General features: G+C 39.6%; 1 protein-coding gene and 1 long non-coding RNA gene across 10 annotated transcripts in view; one reads left to right on the top strand and one right to left on the bottom strand.

The window, feature by feature from the left end:
* Window positions 1-7,241, bottom strand: part of PEX5 (peroxisomal biogenesis factor 5) — a 24,332-nt gene extending 17,091 nt beyond the window's left edge. For 3 of the 8 annotated variants that reach the window (XM_077169930.1, XM_077169928.1, XM_077169932.1), the window contains exons 1-5: window positions 7,061-7,240; window positions 6,368-6,528; window positions 6,005-6,040; window positions 5,568-5,700; window positions 5,237-5,368 (exon numbers count right to left, since the gene is read on the bottom strand). In XM_077169930.1, coding sequence (XP_077026045.1) covers window positions 5,237-5,368; window positions 5,568-5,700; window positions 6,005-6,040; window positions 6,368-6,514 — 448 coding nt within the window. In that variant the 5' untranslated portion in view covers window positions 6,515-6,528; window positions 7,061-7,240. Of the gene's footprint in view, window positions 1-5,236; window positions 5,369-5,567; window positions 5,701-6,004; window positions 6,041-6,367; window positions 6,529-6,759; window positions 6,986-7,060 lie in introns of those variants that run through there. The other 5 variants (XM_077169926.1, XM_077169931.1, XM_077169927.1 and 2 more) reach the window with 4 other exon arrangements.
* LOC143691446 (uncharacterized) lies at window positions 262-21,124 on the top strand. Of its 2 annotated transcripts, none has more exons than XR_013179519.1 (2): window positions 262-411; window positions 20,909-21,124. It is a non-coding gene; the product is annotated as an uncharacterized LOC143691446 (long non-coding RNA). The 2 variants fall into 2 exon arrangements; XR_013179518.1 differs by lacking the exon at window positions 262-411 and adding an exon at window positions 5,491-5,907.

Below are 21,124 nucleotides of genomic sequence, written 5' to 3'. Positions count from 1 at the left end.
TGGGAGCCACTGAGTGTTTACTTAGGGTGGATTGCATGGTGTGTGGATAAAACTGTTTAAAAAATAAACAGAAAGATATGGTGCTGGAGAAAATGTGAAGAAAATGTGAAGAGATGACAGGGAAGCAGAATGGTGCAGCCCCTCTGGAGGGCACAGTGCTTGCACAGGAGGCAAGTACAGGGTTGCTATATGATTCTGCAACCCCATTATTAGGTATACTTGGAGGAAGTAAAAGAAGGGTCATGAATGGACATTTGCACATTGGCGCCATTTGTTCATGGCAGCAGTATTCATGATTTGCAATACACGGAGGTAGCGTAAGTGTTTATCAACTGAAGAATGGAAGGGCAAACTGTGGAGTGTACATACAGTGCAATACTGAGCGGTTACAAGGAGGAATATAATTGTGAGGTAGGTAACTAGGTCAATGAACCTGAGGACATCATGCTGAGTGAAATAAGCCAGAAACAAAAACACAATACTGTAAACCTCACTAATATGAACTAACTATAATGTGTAAACTCTGAGAACTAAATTCGAGAAAATAGGTTATTAGGTGATAGAACATGGGCAGAGATTGGACAACCAATGATTAAGGAGTACAGAACACTCAACAAGGCTTTTTAGTAAAGGTTCCTAAGTTATAACTCTCATAGCAGTCATATTTATTCCTTGACTTTGCATGCTCTTTCTAAATTCTGAGATCTGAGCTCTTTGTGTATAATTTGGTCATTCCCTGGAACTTGTGAAACCTGTGACTCAGAGAGTTCTGCAGTTCTGAAAATCAGCAGCATCCCATACAGCAACTGTTAAAGAAGCTGAAAAAGGGATCAGACTTCAATTAGAAATATGAATGAAGTTGATCTGGTTAGGACTAAAGTAAATCAAAATACAGAGTAAAGGATGATATTGACTGTATTTTAAAACTTCAACTTCTACGTGAAACAAAAGGAAGAAATACTTATTTGCTATAAAATTTATATTTTCTATAGCACACTAGCTAATTTAACCTGTAAAGTCAGTTTATTCAAACAATATAATTACATGAAAACTTGAACAGGGAATGAGATCTTGTTATTTTGACAGGTTAACATAATACCCCAATACATCCCGAAGTAATTTGGACATAAAATAAAAAACTATATGCAACATTTCCTTGAGGGACTAGGGAAAACTGTAGAAATATTAAATTTTCCCATCTGGGGAATTTCTGATATTCTCACAAGCACTAGAGACAATCAATTTAATAAGCTAAGGCCTTGACTTTGGGGCTTGCCCTTATAAAACTTATTCCTGCAAAGAAGAAGCTAAGCCTACTGCGCTGGTTTGAAAGGATATATGCATCCTAGAAAAGCCATGTTTTAATCCTAATCCCGTTTTGTAAAGGCAACAGTTTCTTCTAATCCCTACTCAGTACTGTATGTTTGAAACCATAATTTGATAATCTCCTTGGAGATGTGACTCAGGGAGTGACTCTTGATGTGATCTTGAGTGGTTGTTAAACTGGCTTAGGTAAAGACATGTCTCCATCCATTTGGGTGGGTCTTGATTGGTTTCTGAAGTCCTATAAAAGAGGAAACATTTTGGAGAATGAGAGCTATTCAGAAAAAGCAGAGCAGAATGACACAGCCACGAGAAGCAGAGTTCACCAGCCAGTGACCTTCGGAGATGAAGAAGGAAAATGCCTCCCGGGGAGCTTCATGAAATAGGAAGCCAGGAGAAGCAGCTAGCAGATGATGACATGTTCGCCATGTGCCCTTCCAGATGAGAGAGGAACCCTGACCGTATTCACCATGTGCCTTTCCAGATGAGAGAGAAACTCTGTGTTCTCCATGTGCCTTCTCACTTGAGAGAGAAACCCTGAACTTCATCGCCTTGTTGAACCAAGGTATTTTTCCTCAGATGCCTTAGATTGGACACTTCTATAGACTTGTGGCAATTGGGACATTTTCTCGACCTTAAAACTGTTAACTAGCAACTTATTAAATTCCCCTCTTTAAAAGTCATTCCATTTCTGGTATATTGCATTCCGGCAGCTAGCAAACTAGACCACCTACCTAAAATTGTGCCTAAAATGATAATAAATAAATTATGCCTAAAAGTCACCTCTTCTGTTGCTCATATGTGACCTCTCTCTCTCTCTCTAAGCCAACTCTACAAATAAACCCATAATTCCCAGGGGTATAATTCTTCCTAGCAACATGGGGCAGGACTCCCAGGGATGAGCCTGGCCCTGGCATCATGGGATTTAGAAAGTCTTCTTGACCATAAGGAGGAAAAGGAATGAAACGAAATAAAGCCCCTATGGCTAAGATATTTCAGAGAGAGTGAAGAGGTCATTCTAGAAGTTATTCTTATGTATTAAATAGATATTCCTTTTTAATTTCTGGTATATTAGAATAGTGAAAGCCTTGTGACTAACTTATCCAGTATATGGGCAGATGAATAAGAAAATAAAGACAAATAAATAAATAATAGGGGGTTTAAGGGACATGGGATGTTTTGGGTATTCTTTTTTTTTTAAGTAATGAAAATGTTCTAAAATTGATTGTGGTGACGAAAGTACAACCATATGATGATACTAGGAGCCACTGATTGCATATTCTGGATGATTATATGGTACGTGAACATATCTCAATAAAATTGCATTAAGAAAAATAAACATAGTAGGCTAAAGAATGAGCTTTAAGTGGTAATGGAACAGTTCTATGTCTTGATTGTGATGGTAGTTATACAAATCTACACATGTGACACTGCATAGAACTACACACACATATAACTGAGTATATTTAAACTGGTAAAATCTACTAAGTTCTATGGATGGACCTCTGGCAATTCCTTGATTTTGATACTGAACTGTAGTTAAAAAAAAATGTTACCACTGGGGGAAACTTGGTAAAGAGTACCAAGAACCTTTCTGCACATTATTTTTGCAAGTTCTAGTGAAATTACAATTATTCCCAGATAAAAAAAATTAAAAAGAACTTCGAGGCTCCTTTTGAACTTGATTCTAGGTTCTTAACAGTGGAAATTAAAAATAATAAGGATTCAGAGGAGTATAACCTTTTCTCATGCACAAAATCCTTAAAGCAATAATTAACTTACATAATCAGTATAATAATATCAACCACAAATGCTAAAAGAAGGATAATAAAAAATAAATTTCTAGAAAATCAACTTCCTTTAGTTCTTTCTCCTAGATCTCAAATCATTCATTCAATAAATACTGAAAGCCTAATACAAACAACCAATATACTAATAGAACAGAACATTTTTATGAAACTATTCCAAACGACTCAACCTCCTTTCCCTGTTTCCCATGTCTGTCTCTATGAAGGAGGCACAGTTCCAAAAGAAAATAAAATATAGGAAAGAGAGAGAATTTAACAGGTAAGGCAAGTCCAATGTTTTCTAAAGTCGTTTTTCCTTTAAAACGTTTCCTTTAAAAACGTTTTTCCTCTCAAAAAAAAAGAGAGATTTCACTGGCTGTAAGCATTTCAGGGTAATTGCAATAACAATCTCATTCATCTGAATGTGCATAGTAGCAACAATTTTTTTCTGGGTCATCAAAAATGACTTGACACTGGCGGTGCGACAGTGGTTCAGTGGCAGAATTCTCGCCTGCCGTGCCGAAGACCCAGGTTCAGTTTCCGGTGCCTGCCCATGTGAAAAAAAAAAAATGACTTGATGCCCACATTCTAACAGACATCTCTGTGAAAACAGACAGCACCTAAGTGTCTAAGGTTTGCATCCCAAACTGAGAGCTTCTGTCTAGTGGAGGGTCTCTGCTACAGCTCAAATTTTAATTTGCAGCAACTCCATAAGAAGACTCTCAATGACACAGTAGTGGGTATGAGTATGGAACCCAGAACCAGCCATGCCTTTGAATACCACCTCTGTCACAGAACAATCTGGAACCAATGCTTAACCTTTCCAAACCTCAGTTTCCTCATCCATAAAATGGGGGGAAAGGCCCACTTAAAAGTGAAGATCAAATGAGTATAAGACTATAAAGTACTTAGCATTATTAAAGAAACCAAGAACCTACCTACTGTTCGACTTAACTCCACCTTAGGGTTGGGAAAAGGAGCCACAATAAAAGGGACTAGCAGCTGTTATTAAAGTTAAGCTTTACGTGTTAGATTTTGGGGGTTTTCTCTTTTGTGTGTAAGGGAATTCCTATCTTTAAGAGAATAAAAATGATACAGAGAAGAAATCAATCCAGGAACTATAGTGATGTGAGCTTCCTGAGAGTCTGAAACCTTTGTAACTTTCTCCATCTGTATCTCTCGTTATCTTTGATTTCTAAAAATGAAAAAAGATTATCTGAGAACAATGAGGAAGAGGAAAGCTGTGGAGACTGCCCTTCCCCATGTCCGCCATCAGGCAAGCTTAGGGAAAGAAAAGTACAGCTCAATGCAGGGAGTGAGCACACAGGAGAAATGAGGGTAAGACCCTGAAGTCTGTGGCCAAGCAGGAAGTGCCTAAAACACAACAGTCCTGGCAGTATAGCATAACTAGTGAGCCCCCAGGGCCTGGAAACATTCAAGTCAGAGTCAAATCCTGACTCCACCACCCACAAAGCGACATTACCTGGGGCAAGTTACTTACCCTCTAAGCTTCAGTTTTCTTTTCTATAAACTAGTAACAAAACAGTAACCACCTTAAGGGCTCTCCTGGGAATTAAATACATAATGCACTTATCCCAAAGCCTAGAACACTGTTAACTACTTTACAAACATCAGTTATTATTATTAATTTTTATTAGTGTCATCAGGGTTTGAACTTTGTCCTCCAAGATCATATACTTCAGGCCCTTGAACCCCATAACACCACTTTCCAAGGCCCCAACTGTGCTGTAGATGACATGTTACAATCCCAGGTGCCGTGCGAATATTTCTCTCTTCCTACCATCCATACAATCCCTATGGGTCTGCTCCCCTAAACTATAACAACAAGTTTTAGATAACAAAGAGGTAGACCTAACTCCTTGTTTTCCAAATATATATATAGAGAGAAAGATCAAAATCTCTTATCCAATTCAAATAATAAGTCCTCTGCTTACTATGTTTCAATAATACTTCCTAACGTAAATCAGATTCAGTGCTTACAGAAATGAATCAAGAGGCCAGAAAAGTCATAAGCAGCTGAAATCACCCTATATCTTAACATGAATTAAGGGAACAGTACAGAACTCTGGTGGAACCATTACAGATTTTTCCCTGAACAGCCTCACCTGTAACCTCAGAGATGAATTCCTGGGACCAGTCAGTCTCATTATAATCCTGAGTTACATCCACAGCATCTCCAGCTGCAAGAAACTCCTGGGCCCAGTTCTCAGACAAGGCCAAGTCTGCCACACCAGGGGCTTAAAAGAGAGAGAAAGAAAACTAAAAAGGAAGAAAAGAATTACATATTCCATCATGCCTAAGGAACCTTGAGGGCCCTATGTTCCTTTTGAATTCTGCATCTCAGTGTCACAATGCCATCAGGATCCAATTATGGAATCCCTTTGGTCCTGCCTGCACAGAAAATAGTGATCCTCCTCCCATGGACGCTGGACCCACCTCTCTGGGGAGCCTGGCGGAAGCTGGACTGTTCAATCTCCTGCATCTCTGCCAGGAGATCATCCATCTTGAAGGTCTGAGGGGCACGGGAGACAAGAGGTGCATTCTGGTCCTGCAGGAATTCAGCTACCAACTGTCAGAAAAGAGATGGTGAAATTAATTCACAGGGTCAGGAGATCCCACCAAGACACTGGGCCCATTAGATGAGGGATATAAAGAAAAAGAAACTTTCTCTCCACAGATTTCCATAGATTTCTTCCCACGGATTTAGAAACACTCAGATAATAGAAAAAAAAAAACAACAACAATAAAACAAGCAGAGGAGCTGAGCAAATCTCCGGTAAGTCCAAACATTGAAATAATGGGTGAGCCAAGTTTAAAGGTAAACTCACAATGTGCAAGAAAAAATGTGGCAGAAAAAAGACTGATAAATTTACCTCATCTTCAGAGGCTACTCCCAAAGGCTTAGAGACCTAAGACAGAAAAGAAAAGGAGGCAGTAAGATACAGTAAGACCACGGCAAGCAAGTCAATTAAACACAACTTAAAATTTCAGCTCTATTTTCCAGGTCTAGTTATATGACCTTGGACAAGTCACATAACTTCTCTTAACCTGTTTTTTCATCTATAAAATGGCTGCATTCACTATATAAAGAGGCACAGTGCTCAGTACAGTGTTTAGTAAACACTCATTAAGTGACAACTACTTTTCAACACAAGGTGTTCCCTTGCTTTCCCAAGGTGTTTCCTGGACCCCCATCCCAGTCCACCACTAATGCTTTCCACCTCAAGTACACTCACCGCCTCGGGGACAGGGGTTTCAGGGGGCCAGGGACCAGGCCTCAAGCCCTCCTGCCGCAGGGCCTTGTCCTGGGTGAAGTGCCCGGCCAACTTCATGAGGGGGTTGGCACCCCCGCATTCGGCCTCCACTAGCTCCCGCATCGCCATGGTGATCGCCCTCTCTGATGGGCAGAAAAGGGTTGCAACTGAGGTCCGGAAGCCAGACCCTTCCCCAACCCCGCACCTCGACCTGTTTCTGGCGGGAGACGAACAGGTATCTGCCACACACAGGGCAGGTGGCCGGCCACCCTCTATCCCCATGCCTTTTGCTGTAGCCCCCGCCTCTGCAGGAGTCCGAGGAGGGCCGGGCCCTCCCGTCGCCCCCCTCAAAGACCACCTCTTCCAGTCCGGACCTCTCCAGAGGACTACGCGTCTGCGGTCTCACAAGACGGAACCCCGACAGCAACCAGCCCCTAAGGCCGGGGGCCGGACCCCAGGGGACTACAGAGGACGCTTCACCCAACCAGTTGGGACGAGGGCATTGGCTGAGCAAGAGAGGGCGGGAGCGCCACCTGATCGTAATCCCAGTCCCCCGACCCTCGTCGGCCAGTGAACTCCGCAGAGAGCCATCCCCTCCCCCGGTGTCACCTGAGCCCACCCCTACCCTGTTCGGCCGGGTCCCGGCCCGCCCTCCCGAGTTCCCGACCACCCCACCTCCCCGGTTCTGGTAGCTGCTCCAGCTCCGCGCCCGGGGCCCACGAGAACACAGCGAGGGCCGGATGAGACTGCGACGCGTCCGGGCGCTCCTCGGGACGCTGTGCTCACCACCCCGAGCCGCTCTGCTCGACCAGCCGGGGCACGGGGCTCGGGATGGGGGGGGGAGGGGAAGGGGCGGGGAGCCAGTGGGCGGGACACAGGCTTAAAGGGGCATTGACCGCCGCGCTGCGGTCGCTGCCCCGTGGAGGGTGTTTGAAGGCAGGGCTTTAGAACTGCGGTGCAGCGTGACGGGAGGAGCCTAGTCTTAAAGGAAAGGGCCCCTTAAAGGGGAAGTCTTGGAGCTTCTGCTCTAGGAGCGCTTAAAAAGGTCGCCGACGCTAGGATTTGTTTGTTGGGAAGTTCAAAGAAGAATGGAGCTGGGGCGCTTCTCGTGGTTTAGGGGCGCTTCTCGAGGGTGCGGAATCCTGCTCAGCTCATTCTGGCTCTTCCCTGGGGACTCATTATGGCCTAAGGGGATTCCTTTCCCTTTTCTGGGCCTCAGTTTCCCTTTCTGCAAATGCGGTCAGCCAGTCTTCCCAAACCCTGAAAAAAAGTAAAAGAAAAATTTTAATACGGAGTTCCGGGGATTGAATCCGGGGCCTCTTCCAGCCTCCCAGGCCTCCCCTCTTCCCAAACTCTCCTGGTGGGACAGCGTCACAGTCTCCATGGATATGGAGAAAGGCCTCCTCCCTCCCCTACCATCCCTCTGCCACCTCTGCGTAATGAGAAAAATAGACTGAATGATGACGAATTCCGGGGATTAAAATAAGGCCCAACGCATCCTGAGACCTCAAGCTGGTATGTGCATGGAATGTGCACAGTGAGTTACTCCTCTCTCTCTCCCTCCCTCGCCACCGATCAAGGTCACAGTGGTGGCCTTATTTTTACCTCCAGACTGGGAGTGCAAAGATACGATGCAAAAAAAAAAAAAAAATCCTTTTAATTTCGGAATATGAACCTAAGCCTCAGGCCCCACCATCTGCCAGGGGATTGGCTCAGGTATCAAACCCAAGGTCACTGGGAAACAAGCCTTGGGATCTCTCCTGGTTCCAAGACCAAGGGAATTTGATGTCATCGAGAAGGGCGAGAGTGGCTCGGGGCTGCTAGTAAAAGGGCAAGGATGATGTAGTCCCTGACAGGACCAGAGTGCAGGAGAGGAGGCAAGTAGACAGCAGGTGGCGCCCTTGGCCAGCCCTGTTTGCTGGCTGTCCCACAGATTTCTACGGTGGGGACCCCAGGGACTTGGCTGTATAAACTCATTCCTGAGAAAGAAAAGAAGCTGCTCTGACACCTTGGGGAGACAGAATGGCACCGCAAGTCTAAAGATTGCGCAAAATTTCTACTTTTCCCTGTCTTTTCACCATCTTTCAGAGACCCTGACCACACTACCCCATTCCTCTAGAACACAGAAACCCTGGTCCTTGGGTGTCCACTGTTCTCAGGCTGCCATAATAAGGAAAATACCTAATAACTAATAAACTAAACCACACCAAGGAGGAAGGGATGTCCTCTGGAAAGTGTATGCTTTTAAAACAAGAACCCCTGAAATTCTCAAGTGTGTAACTGTAAGCAAATGTCATGGTAGAATTTGGAAACATGGTGGCAGCCAGAGAGGACTTTCCAGTACCAGGGTAACCACTTCACAAACATGACCTTTTGCTCTGCTAGGAGTTCAGCAACTGACCAGTGATAACTCATTCTTTGGAGAAAGGTATTTCTGATAACTGATGCTTGTTGAGTGCTGACTAAAATGCAGGCACTATGCATTTTAGGAGCTCACCTTGTGAGCATTAGCACTTTTAATCTTCATAATATGGCTAAAAAATAGGTATTACTAACCCCATTTTACAGATAAGGTGCCCAAATCACACAACTAAGAAGTCAGAAGTCAATCCAGTCACTCCAGAAGCGATTGTTTAAAGCCCCAGAAAGCTTTGTCTTATAAGCCACAGAATATTTCACAGAATGGACGAAATTGTAAATATTTGCGATTTTGTGGGCCATATGATCTCTGTCACAACTATTCAATTCTGCCATTGTAACATAAAAGCAACCTAGACGATACATAAATGAATAAGCGTGACTGTGTTCCAATAAAACTTTGTTTATAGACACATAAATTTGAATTTCATATAATTTTCACAGCAAATATTCTTCTTTTGATCTTTTTTAACCATGTTAAATTGTCAAAAATATTTTTAGCTTTCAGGTCCTATAAAAACAAGCAGCAAGCCAAAAAAAAAAAAAAACAAGCAGCAGATTTGGGTTTGTCAACACCTCACCTAGACAGTCTAGTGCCAGAGTCCATGCTCTTAACCAGTTTTACTTTCCCTTTTGGAAATCAAGTTCCCTTACATATTTTAAACAAGTTGGATACCGTATATGTGTGTATGTATGTATATGTATATGTATATGTATATGTATATGTATATATATATATATATATATACACATATCTAAAATTATAAAGCAATAGATATTGTTTAAAGTAAAAAGGGACTAAGGACGTTAAATAAAGATAATCAGTAGAAAAGAAACCTCCTTAAATATTTGAAGAATTGCAATTTAAACAAAATCAAAACAGACCACACAGTAAAGGCTATACATATGAATATATATATTTTAAATTATATAATCCATTATGCTGTATCACTCTCGACTTGTTGTTTATTTCTTCTTACATTGCCCACTACATTATTCAATATAGCTCACCAGAGGTGATGCAGTGAGGGCAAATGAAAGGATAATAATATGCCAACAATACAGTGGCAGCCATATAGAAGTATCTCAAATTCATGGAGTTTCAGCAAAAGGAGATCAGTGAATATGCTTAACTATAAAAGTCCAAGACAAACATGGGAATATATACATGTTCATCTTTTTTATACATTTACATATTAATACAACAGTAATATAACAGTATATATATATATATATATATATATATATATATAACAGTAATATATAACAGTAAATATAACAAAATAATATACCAAAACTAAGACTCAACTTATCTGTCATATCAATATGTGTAAAGACTTAGCTCACCTATTAAGAGAAGTTTTTGGGTACCCGGGTGGTTCAATGGTAGAATGCTCGCCGTGCATGTGGGAGACATGGATTTGATTCTCGGACCGTGCACCACCACCGCCACCCCCCAAAAAAGAAGTTTTCTATTTGGATCAGAAAGGAAAACCCTCTACAGGCTATCTACAAAAGACATTTAAAATAATGTCATTCAGAAAGGTGGGAATTTTTTAATGGACAAAAGAAACTAAATTCAAACAAAAAGAAAGTAGGAGTGAAAATCTTAACATTAAACAAGATGAATCCAGACCAAAAGACAATAAGAAAAAAAAAGGGAGGGGGGGCATTTTAAAATGCCAAAGGTACAATTCCTAGTGAAGATGTAACTTTGTAATATCTACATTATAAAGTAGCAATTTTCATAAAGAAGAAATAGACCAAAGCACACTAATACTAGGGACCTTAATCCTCTTTCTCAATCTAAAACAGATCAAGTAGGCAAAAAGTAAATTAGGCTAGAGAATCAATAAGGTAAAGCTCATCACTATGTACCAAATTCTGTACCGTGATAATAAATAATCCACTTCCTTCCAAGTGTTCATGGTACATTCATGAAAATTGATCAATTATTAAACCAAAAAGAGATACAATAAATTCCAAGAAACATACACACAACATTGTCTGGTAGCAAAGCAATAAAACTAGAAAACATAACTTTAAATACTTATATCAATAAAAAAAAGTATAAATTAAATGTCCAATCACAAATTAGTAAATAACAAAAACAAGATATCAAAAATGTGGTTCTTTGAAAAATTTTAAGAAAATAAACCACTAACAAACCTAATTAAGGAGATAAAAGGGGGAAAGTATAAATAGGTGAAATAACAAAGAAATGGAATTTTTTTTAATTATGAAACCACTTTACATGACTTTGTTGTCAAAAGCTAGCTTTCCTAGGAAGCACACTTTAATATGAAAATTTGCATGCCAAAGTTTATTGAGAAATATCTTCAGGACCAACACTTGTGGTGAAGCAAAGAAACCAAGATTAGGCACAGAGAGAAGTTGAGCTGTGATGCAGTCATAGCAAAGCTCTCAGCCAATTCTAGAGAAAGCTATAGAGCTGGGATGCCTCTTCAAAGTCACCTAAAATTGGAGTGAGGAAGTCACGCCTTTGTATTCCCATATCAACCAGGCTTTGGATGTGGGCTGCCTCTGGGAAGGGGGCATGACCTAGGGTGAGGCAAATTTCTTCATTTGGGATAAGTCACAAAGAAAGTTCCACTGAGAACCATCAACTACCAAACCCTCCTAGGAGCTAGGGAATTAATGCCTTAGTTCCTGGGAATTGGTTGGGGTGGGGGGTGGAATCTGTTCAGCACACTATGCCATCCACCACATCTTTGCAAATTAATTTGAAAAAAATGGCTGAAATGTATAATATTCTAAGAAAACACTCATCAAAACTGACCTCAGAAGAAATAGAAAGTACGGTAAATTATTATAGTAATGGTCTCCAAATAATTATTCCTCCCTGGATCCATGCTCTTGTGAGGTCTTCTGCCACATAAATTATAGGTTTGATGCTTTGGCCACTGGTACGTCAGTAAATATAACACAAGGAAAACTCGACATGTGCATGTGCGCTGGGACTTGCCCTCTGGGAATGCTGTCACCTTGTGAAGAAGCTCGGGGTAGCCTCCTGAAGACCAAATGCCCGACTTACAGCCAGCACCAATTGACAGTGATGAGGGAAGCCTATCTCAGACTCTCCAGCTCCAGTTGAACAGTTGCATGCCTGCAGTCATATTAGTAACTTAGTTGAGACAACAGTAGAACTATGCAGCTAATCACAACCCAAACTGCTGACTCACAAAATCTGTACTGTTTTCGGCTACTACATTGGGGGTGGGTGGGTTTCATTTCATTTCCATAGAAAAAGATAAAGTTAGTCAAAGTATTTTTGGCCTCCAAAAAATACTAAGGCCCAGACATTTTCACAATGGTATTCTACCAAGCCTTTAACGAACAGATAAAGCTAATGCTATTTAACTGTTCTCAACATAGTGAAGAAGGGAAAGCTTCCAAATTTTTATGTAAAGTGAGTAAAACTTAAACATCTGTAGCTACCTTGGAAGCTGAAGATGGCAGAGCCATATGAGATCTTTGCTTGCAGAGGAGCTGTCCATTCATGAGGAACAGCCATTCTAGATTGTGAGTGAGAAAAAAATCTTCTCTTCAACTAAAAATCACTAGGGTTTCAAGATTTATTAGTTATAACAGCTAGTGTTACATTAACTGATATAAAAATTAGTACAATAAACTGAAGTGCTGTTTAAAATAGATGTCGGTAGCTTAGCAGGCAGGCAGTGGTGAGGAAAGGCTGGAAAGATGGAGACCCAAATAATTTAGTGTTGCAGAGTCTGCCAGCTGATCACTAAACCCTGTTCCTTCTCATCATGGGCACAGCCAAACTACATTTCTCAGTCTCATATACTGTTAAGGGGGACATATGACTGAACATTAGTTAATGGAATATGATGGGGACAATAAGCGCTGCTTCAAGAGCTGGTTCCCACATGCCACTCTCCAACTCTTGCCCTTTCCGACTGGAAGCAACAATCCATGCACAGTAACCTTGGAACCCCTGTGTTGAAAATTGCAGATGTACCGTACAGAAATAGGTTGGGTCTATAATTTTAGAGTGGCTATCCCAAGTAAAATAGTGTTCCCTCAGAAATCCTAGAATGAACTGGAACTCAGCATCAAGGGATTGAGAAAATCTTCTAGACCAAAAGGGGAAAGAGCGAAATGAGACAAAATAAAATGAAACAAAATAACCTACCAAACAGAGTTGAGAGGTTATCCTGGAGGTTAGTCTCATACATTAAATAGATATCACCTGTTTAGGTAAGGTGTAATGGAGAGGCTGGAGGGAACTGCCTGAAAATGTGGAGCTGTGCTCTGGTGGCCATGTTTCTTGAAGATGATTGTATGATGATATGGCTGTCGCAGTGTGACTGTGTGGTTGTGACAGCCTTGTGTCCGATGCTCCTTTTGTCTACCTTATTGACAGACAAGTAAAACATACTGATTAAAAATAAATAAATAATAGGAGGAACAAATGTTAAAATAAATTTAGTAGATTGAAATGCTGGTGATCAGTGAAGGGGAGAGGTAAGGGGTATGGTATGTATGAATTTTTTTCTGTTTTCTTTTTATTGCTTTTTCTGAATTGATGCAGATGTTCTAAGAAATGATCATGATGATAAATATACGACTATGTGATGATAGTGTGAGTTATTGATTATATAACAGGAACGGAATGATCATATGATAAGAATGTTTGTGTTTGTATGTGGTTGTGTATCATAAATTAAAAAAAATAAATTTTTAAAAAAGAAAGAGTGGGGTAAGGGGTATGGTATGTATGAATTTTTTTCTGTTGTCTTTTTATTTCTTTTCTGAATTGATGCAAATGTTCTAAGAAATGATCATGATGATGAACATGCAAATATGTGATGATATTGTGAATTACTGATTATATGTGTAGAACGGAATGATCATATGTTAAGAATGTTTGTGTTTGTTGTCATTTTTTTTAACTTAAAAATTAATTTAAAAAATTTTTTTAAAAAGCAAACTCTGAGGAGTCTGCTAGAGAAGAAATTCTGCCTCAAGGTTAACAGTATTAATTCCTGCCTAAGTTTCCAACCAGTCGCAATCATGTGAGCCAATTTCTTAAAATAATTCATATGTATGTATGTAAAAAAATAATAATAATGTTCCCAAAATCTAGTACAATACATTGTACGATCCAGACCCATATTTCCTCATGTCCATAGTCCCTTATCTGAAACTCTTGGAGTCAGGTGTGTTCAGTATTCAGAACTTTGGAGATTTTTATAAAGTAATACATTATATATCATAAATAACATACCTTCCCCAGCCAGGTCTGGGGCAGCACCCTAAAATCAAGTACTTTAATAGTACTTCTGAAAAATATATGAATGTGTACTCTGAGGTGAACTCTATAAATAGCTTTGTTCTAGTTTGCAAGCTGCTGAAATGGGATATACCAGAACTGGAACAGCTTTTAAAGGGGGAATTTATTAAGTTGCAAGGTTACAGCTCTAAGGCTGTGAAAGTGTCCAAATTAAGGCGAGGCTATTAATATGTCCAATTTAAGACATCCAGCGAAAAATACCTTGGTCAAGAAGGCTGATGATATTCAGGGTTTCTCTCTCAGCTAGAAAGGCACATGGCGACCCCTGCTAGCTTTGGCTTCCTGGGGCTCTGTACATTCTGTTGGCTCTGTTGGTTCTGGTGGTTCTTGTGGTTCTAAAGCTTGTTCCGAAAAGCTTTTTCCAAAAAGAGGCTTTCTCTAAATCCTCTTAAAGGGCTCCAGCAAGCAATCCCACCTTGAATGGGCAGCGACACCTCTCTATGGAAACCATCTAATCAAAAGTTGCCACCCAAAATTGGGTGGATCATATCTCCATGGAAACAACCAGAAAGATTCCACCCAGCAATACTGAACAAAGATTAAAGGACATGGCTTTTCTGGAATACACAATAGCTTCAAACCAGCACAAGCTTCATATCAGTTTAAGACAAGTTTTGCTACCAAATGAAGTTTGGCATCAAACATTGAAAACACATTCAGTTTCAGAGCTTTGTGGATTTCAGAATTGAAGGTAAGCCCATCACTGAGACTTAGAAGTAACTAGAGAAAAAAAGGTATGAAGAAAATTTGGGTTTCAGTGTCAGGCTATGCTGGCGACCATGAAATTAAACTCCATTGGGAGGATTCGCTAGCCAAGAGGCTAGTGTGGCTGTATCAGTCTTCCTGGCAGACTCCCTAATTGCTCCATCACAGACTCTGTGGCAGCTTTGAAGGACCGATTCTCAGTTATGTCCTGGAACTGAACTTGTTCCCTTGGAGTGTCTCCAGTCTTCTCTTGGCTATCCTTTCTCGGTCTCTTGGATTTCTTTGGATCCAACAACTAATATACACTCCACCCTCCATCAGTGTGAATATTTTAATGTCTAATGTGTGTGGGAAAGATTATTTTCAATTACCTGGGCTTTTAAGTAATACTTAATTTGCGAAAATTATAAGTATACAGCCTAATTTTGCCTTAGCCTTTAATTCAACTTATGAATCTTGGTATCCTATTTTAAATTTAGTAAATATGGTTTTAAAAATATCATTTTAACTTGTTCTTTGATTGATGTGTAACTCAACTTGATCAGTTTTAAATTTCCTTAAAAATTAGTCCCATTTACAAACAGTAAAATTTCTGTAGCTGTTTTAGACTGTATTCATATATTTAACATATTTGATTTTCTCCATCATGCACTTCAACTGCCTGACAAAACAGACTCAAAATCCTTATATGCAAAATCTTTCTTAAAACTTAAACAACAAAAAAATAATAAAATGAAATGAAAAATTTTTTTAAAAACTAAACTCTTATTAATCAAATTACTTGATTCATCTGTTCAGTTATTTTTATCTGTCTTAAATCTGTTAATGTTGTTTATAAGTTTATAGCTTTCAACTAAAAGTCTAAGTCTAAAATCAATACATATTTCAAATTGAAAACACAAAGCTAACTTAAATCATTTTAAAACTTATTCTTAAACATCAGAATAATATGATTTACCTCATCACATCTATACTCAATACAACACCTTCTTATAAAGTTATTTAGCCCCCTTAAGAGAATAGTTTCCCCATCTTAGGGTGTCTGAGGTTGGTTGTACAGTCGAAAAATTAGTACCACACAAGGAACCCAAATAGCCAAACCATCTTGAAAAGAACAAAATTGGAGAGCTCGCAGATCTCAATTTCAAAAATTTCAAGGCTACAGTAATCAAAATAGTGTGGCACTGGCTCAAGGACAGACATACAGACAAATGGAATAGAATTGAGATTGCAGAAATACACACCTATGGCCAACTGATTTTTGACAAATGTGCCAAGTCCACTCAATGGGGAAAAAGCAATCCTCTGAACAACTGATACCAGGAAAACTGGATATCCATAGGCAAAAGGATGAAATTGAACCCCTACTTCACACCATATACCAAAGATAACTCAAAATGGATCAACCACCTACATATGAGAGCCAAAACTATAACATTTCTAGAAGAAGACAAAAGGAAATATCTTCAGGACCTTGTATTAGGCAATAGATTAGTATTATTACATTGTAATGCAAAAGCATGAGCAACCAAAGAAAAATAAATTGTACTTTGTCAAAATTAAAAACTTCTTTGCATCAAAGGACACTATCAAGAAAGTGAAAAAAACAACCAGCAGAATGGAAGAAACTATTTGTCTATCGTATATCTGATAAAGATCTAGTATCCAAAATATAAAAAGAATTTTTACTAGTCAACAATAAAAAAGAAAGACAACTCAATTTAAAAATCAGTCAAAGACTTACATATTTCTCTAAAGAAGACATACAAGTGTCCAATAAGCACATGAAAAGATGCTTTACTTCATTAGTGTCGCGGTCAGGAGCATGTATCAACTTGGCTAAGTTGTGGTACCTATTTATCTGGTTGGGCAAGTGCTGGCCTGTCTGTTGCAATGATGACATTTCATAGAATTAGATCATGATCATGTCAGCTGCATCCACAGCTGATTCCATTTGTAATCAGCCAAAGGGGAGTATCTTCTACAATAAGTGATGCTTAATCTAATCACGGGAAGCCTTTTAAGGAGGACTCAGAGGAGACAGGTTCCATTCCTGCTTTGGTTGGTGAGCCTCTCCTGCAGAGTTCATCCAGACCATCCATTGGAGTCGTCGGCTTCACAGCCTGCCCTGTGGGTTTTGGACTCTGCGTTCCTGTGGTCACGTGAGACACTTTTATAAATAGTATATTTGCAAGTGTTCCCTGTTGATTCTGTTTCTCTAGAGAACCCTAACCAATACAATTAGCTATTAGGGAAATGCAAATCAACACAACAGTGAGATACCACTTCACATTCACCAAGATAGCCATTACTTAAAATAACATTTTGTAAAAAAAGTGCTGACGAAGATGCAGAGGATTAGGAAAGTTAGTACCCTGTTGGAAGGAATGTGAAATGATGCAGCTGCTATAGAAAAGAGGTGGTTCCTCAGAGTTGAAAACAGAATTACCATATGACCCAACACTCTCAATTCTATGTTTACAACAAAATAAATCAGGGACACAAACAGATATTTATACACCAATGTTCATAGCAGCATTAACCACAATAGCCAAAAGTTGGAAATATTCCAAATGTCCCTCAGCAGATGAATGAATCAACAAAATATAGTGCATACGTACAATGGAATATTGTGTAGCCATGAAAAAGAACAAAATTCTGATACATGCAACCACTTGGATGAACCTTGAAGATATCATGTTGAGTGAAATAAGCCAAACACAAGAGGACAGATTTTGTATAATTCCGTTTGTAGCTAGAATATGCAAATTCATAGAGACAGAAAGTAGAGTACAGGGTACCAGAGACGGGGAGGAGGGGAAAGTGAGTTAATACATTATGGGCTCAGGGTTCCTATTTGGGATAATGGGAAAGTTTTAATAATAGATGGTGGTGAGGATAGCAAAAATTGTGAATGTGATTAATCCCACTGAATAGTACGCTTAGGAGTAGTTGAGATGGGAAAGTTATGTTGTATATATATTTTTACAATTAAAAAAGACAGAGATTAAAGAGACAATGACCATTAAATGCAATACATGGTCCTGACCTAATAATAAAAGAGAAAATGCCCAAAAGGACATTATTAGGACATTTGAAAATATTGGAATATAGGCTGTAAACTTTATATTTATGTTAAATTTCTTAAACCTCATAACTGTCCTTAAGATGGTTACATAAGTGAATATCTCATTCTTAGGAAATGTACATGGAAGTACAAAGAACATGATATATATAACCTCTCAAATGTTTGGTAAATAAATGATAGATAAGTAGATGATATAGATAAATAGATTGATCGATCAATGGATGGATCAATGAATGGATAGATAGATAACAGCAGATAAATAAATAGATACATGGATAGATAGATAGATGGTTAGATAAATGACTAGATAGATGGTTAGATATAATTATATGGCAAATATGGCCAGAAGTTGGTGGATCTAAGTGGGTGGAGGGGTATGTTGGAGTTCTCTGTGTGGGTTTGATATTATTTTTGCAACTGCCCTGCAAATTTGAAGGTATTCCAAAATTAAAAGTTTTTTTATCAGTGCCATGAAATAGTTACTTCTCAGTCAGAAATAGGAAAGAGCAGAATAGGAAATCCTGGGGCTGCATTCTGCCAAGTAATACCCACAGTATTAAACCTAAAAGCTCAAGAAGGTAATTAAAAAGACCTGCATCTGGAACATTCTGGGCTTTAAGGATCTGGTTTGCTCAGGGAACCAGGGAAGAACTGGTGTGGTTAAAAACAGCAGCTACAACAACAAAACGTAGGATCTGGTCTTACTACTGGAATGAGAACAAGTGGAAACTGAAAAAAAAAAAGGTTGATCAAGCTGGAGGAAAAGAGAGATTTCACTGGAGAGCTCATAGAGCATTCCCCAGGCTTTCAGCTGCACTTGTTCCTCAGCTCACATCAGCAGGGCATCTTATGGCACCTTACTCCATCTCCCCCAACTTGAGTAGGCAGCCTGCATCTGCAACCCCAATCTACAGGGCAGCAAATTTCCCCCACTTGATGAATATGCAACTATGTGATGATTTTGTGAATTACTGATTATATATGTAGAACGGAATGATCAAAAGTTAAGAATGTTTGAGTTAGTTTGGTGTTTTTTGGTATTTAAAAAAACAATTTTTTAATTAAAAAAAAAAGAGATAATGATTAAAGGAGCATTATTCATAATTGCCCCAAAGAAAGAAAAAAAAAATTTCCCCCACATGATGAGGGTTTTCAGTTCTTTTGAGTTTTTCTTGCCTAACTCAATTCTCTAGTCTTGCTGATGGTCTCTCTTTTCTTATCTCCTTAATAAGAATCATTAGACCCACATATATCTCCTTTTCCCTTTCGTTTCTGCCAGGCCTGGCCTCCAAGACCTCATACTCCTTTCACATGGACTTAGCTTATTTTGAAGACCCTAAACCTTTCTTCCAGTGAAATCTCTCTTTTCCTCCAGCTTGATCAACCTTTTTTTTTTTTTCAGTTTCCACTTGTTCTCATTCCAGTAGTAAGACCAGATTCTACGTTTTGTTGTTGTAGCTGCTGTTTTTAACCACACCAGTTCTTCCCTGGTTCCCTGAGCAAACCAGATCCTTAAAGCCCAGAATGTTCCAGATGCAGGTCTTTTAAATTACCTTCTTGAGCTTTTAGGTTTACAGCAAGCTCAATTATTTCTCCACTTTAGCAAGAAAATGGAATATTCCCTAAGTATTAAGAGATGCCCACTCGTTTTGATCTTTCCATTGGGAAAAAAAAAAAGCACCACCTTAATGCCCAAAGCCACAGGCTGGGTCTCCAAAATTCAAATTCATGGTTAGGGATTATGTAATTGACCAAAGAATTATAAGGTTTACAATCCCAGAGCCATCTTGACACAGCCAGGCCTCATGGTCTAAAATATTAGCCCTTCCACACTTCCCTCCCATATCCCAGGATACAGTTCACAACTACCATAGGAGAGTGGCCAGAGGTGGCCTGCTTAGGTCTGCACAGTTCACATACACATGCTCTAGAGTAGAATTTAGGGGTTTGAGGCTAAGCCTGAAAACTGGGCTTGAAAATACAGAACAGAAAATTATTTCATTCACCAATATCTTACCTATTAAGGCTTTATAATGAAGATTCTGCCCATTTAAAAGTGAGACCAAAAGACCATGTGTTTGGTGAACTAATGCCTATTTTTGCCTTAACTGCAGTACCAGGTCACCTTTGCCTGTGTAGTTCAAGGTCAATCACAGAACTTGGCACCCTAGAACCTGTGAACTCTTGCTTGCTAAGACCCTAGCCGCTCCTGTTTGCTAAAACCCCCACCTCTAAAAAATAGCCTTGTGCTTATTTAAAACAGCCTGGCAACTATAAAAATACCACTCTCTGTGGCATTAGCCACAATATGCTTCTATAACCTGCAAAGGTAAAAGACCCTTTTTATGTGTTCATAACTGCAAATCTTTGCTGCCTGAGCTTGGATAAGGAGTGACCTGGGTGAGCTTTAAGGATTCTGTCATCCTCAAGACTTTATGCTGTTAAAGATGGCATTGTCACTGGGGATAGAGATGGTTTGGTCCATTTCCCAATAATTAATGATAATGAGAGTTAACATGCAAATAATGCACTGCACAACGGGCTGATTCTGTGTTACTTCAAAAGCAATGTTAGTTAAGCCTCACCCAATTCCTGGGTAAGCAATTTCCCTTGTTAGATGGTGACCCCAAGCTTAGAGAAGTTAAAGGCCAAAGCTAGAATTTGAACATATGTAGTACCAACAGTAAGGCCCAGCCTCTCAACCACTCCTCCCCACCATCCCAACAGGCAAGAGATGCCCCTGTGTCCTTTAGGATTCACTTGGATAAACAAGCTGGCATAGCAGGCAGAAGCAGGTCATTGACCCAATGGTGTGTGAGGGAACAAGGTAGCATGAACGGTCTATGTCTGGAAATCCAATCTAGGCCTGTGTGATGGTTAATTTTAGGTGACAACTTGGCTAGACCAGAGTACCCAGTTACTTGCTATGAAAGTGTTTTTGCAGCCATTAATATCTACAACAACTTGACTTTAACAGAGATTACCCTTGATTACATCAATGGGCTTCATCCAATCCATTGAAGGCCTTAAGAGTGAAAACTGAGATTTCCTGGAGAAGAAGAAATTTTGCCTCAAGACTGCAGCATAAAAATTCTGCCTGAAATTCCAGCCTGCAGTCCTGCCCTATGAATTTCAGACTTGCCAGCCCCCACAATTGTGTGAGCCAATTCCTTAAAATAAATCTCCAAATATA

Source organism: Tamandua tetradactyla, chromosome 7, assembly GCF_023851605.1.
Source record: "Tamandua tetradactyla isolate mTamTet1 chromosome 7, mTamTet1.pri, whole genome shotgun sequence".
Classification (NCBI taxonomy): Eukaryota; Metazoa; Chordata; class Mammalia; order Pilosa; family Myrmecophagidae; genus Tamandua; species Tamandua tetradactyla.
This window is presented reverse-complemented; position numbering and strand designations above follow the sequence as displayed.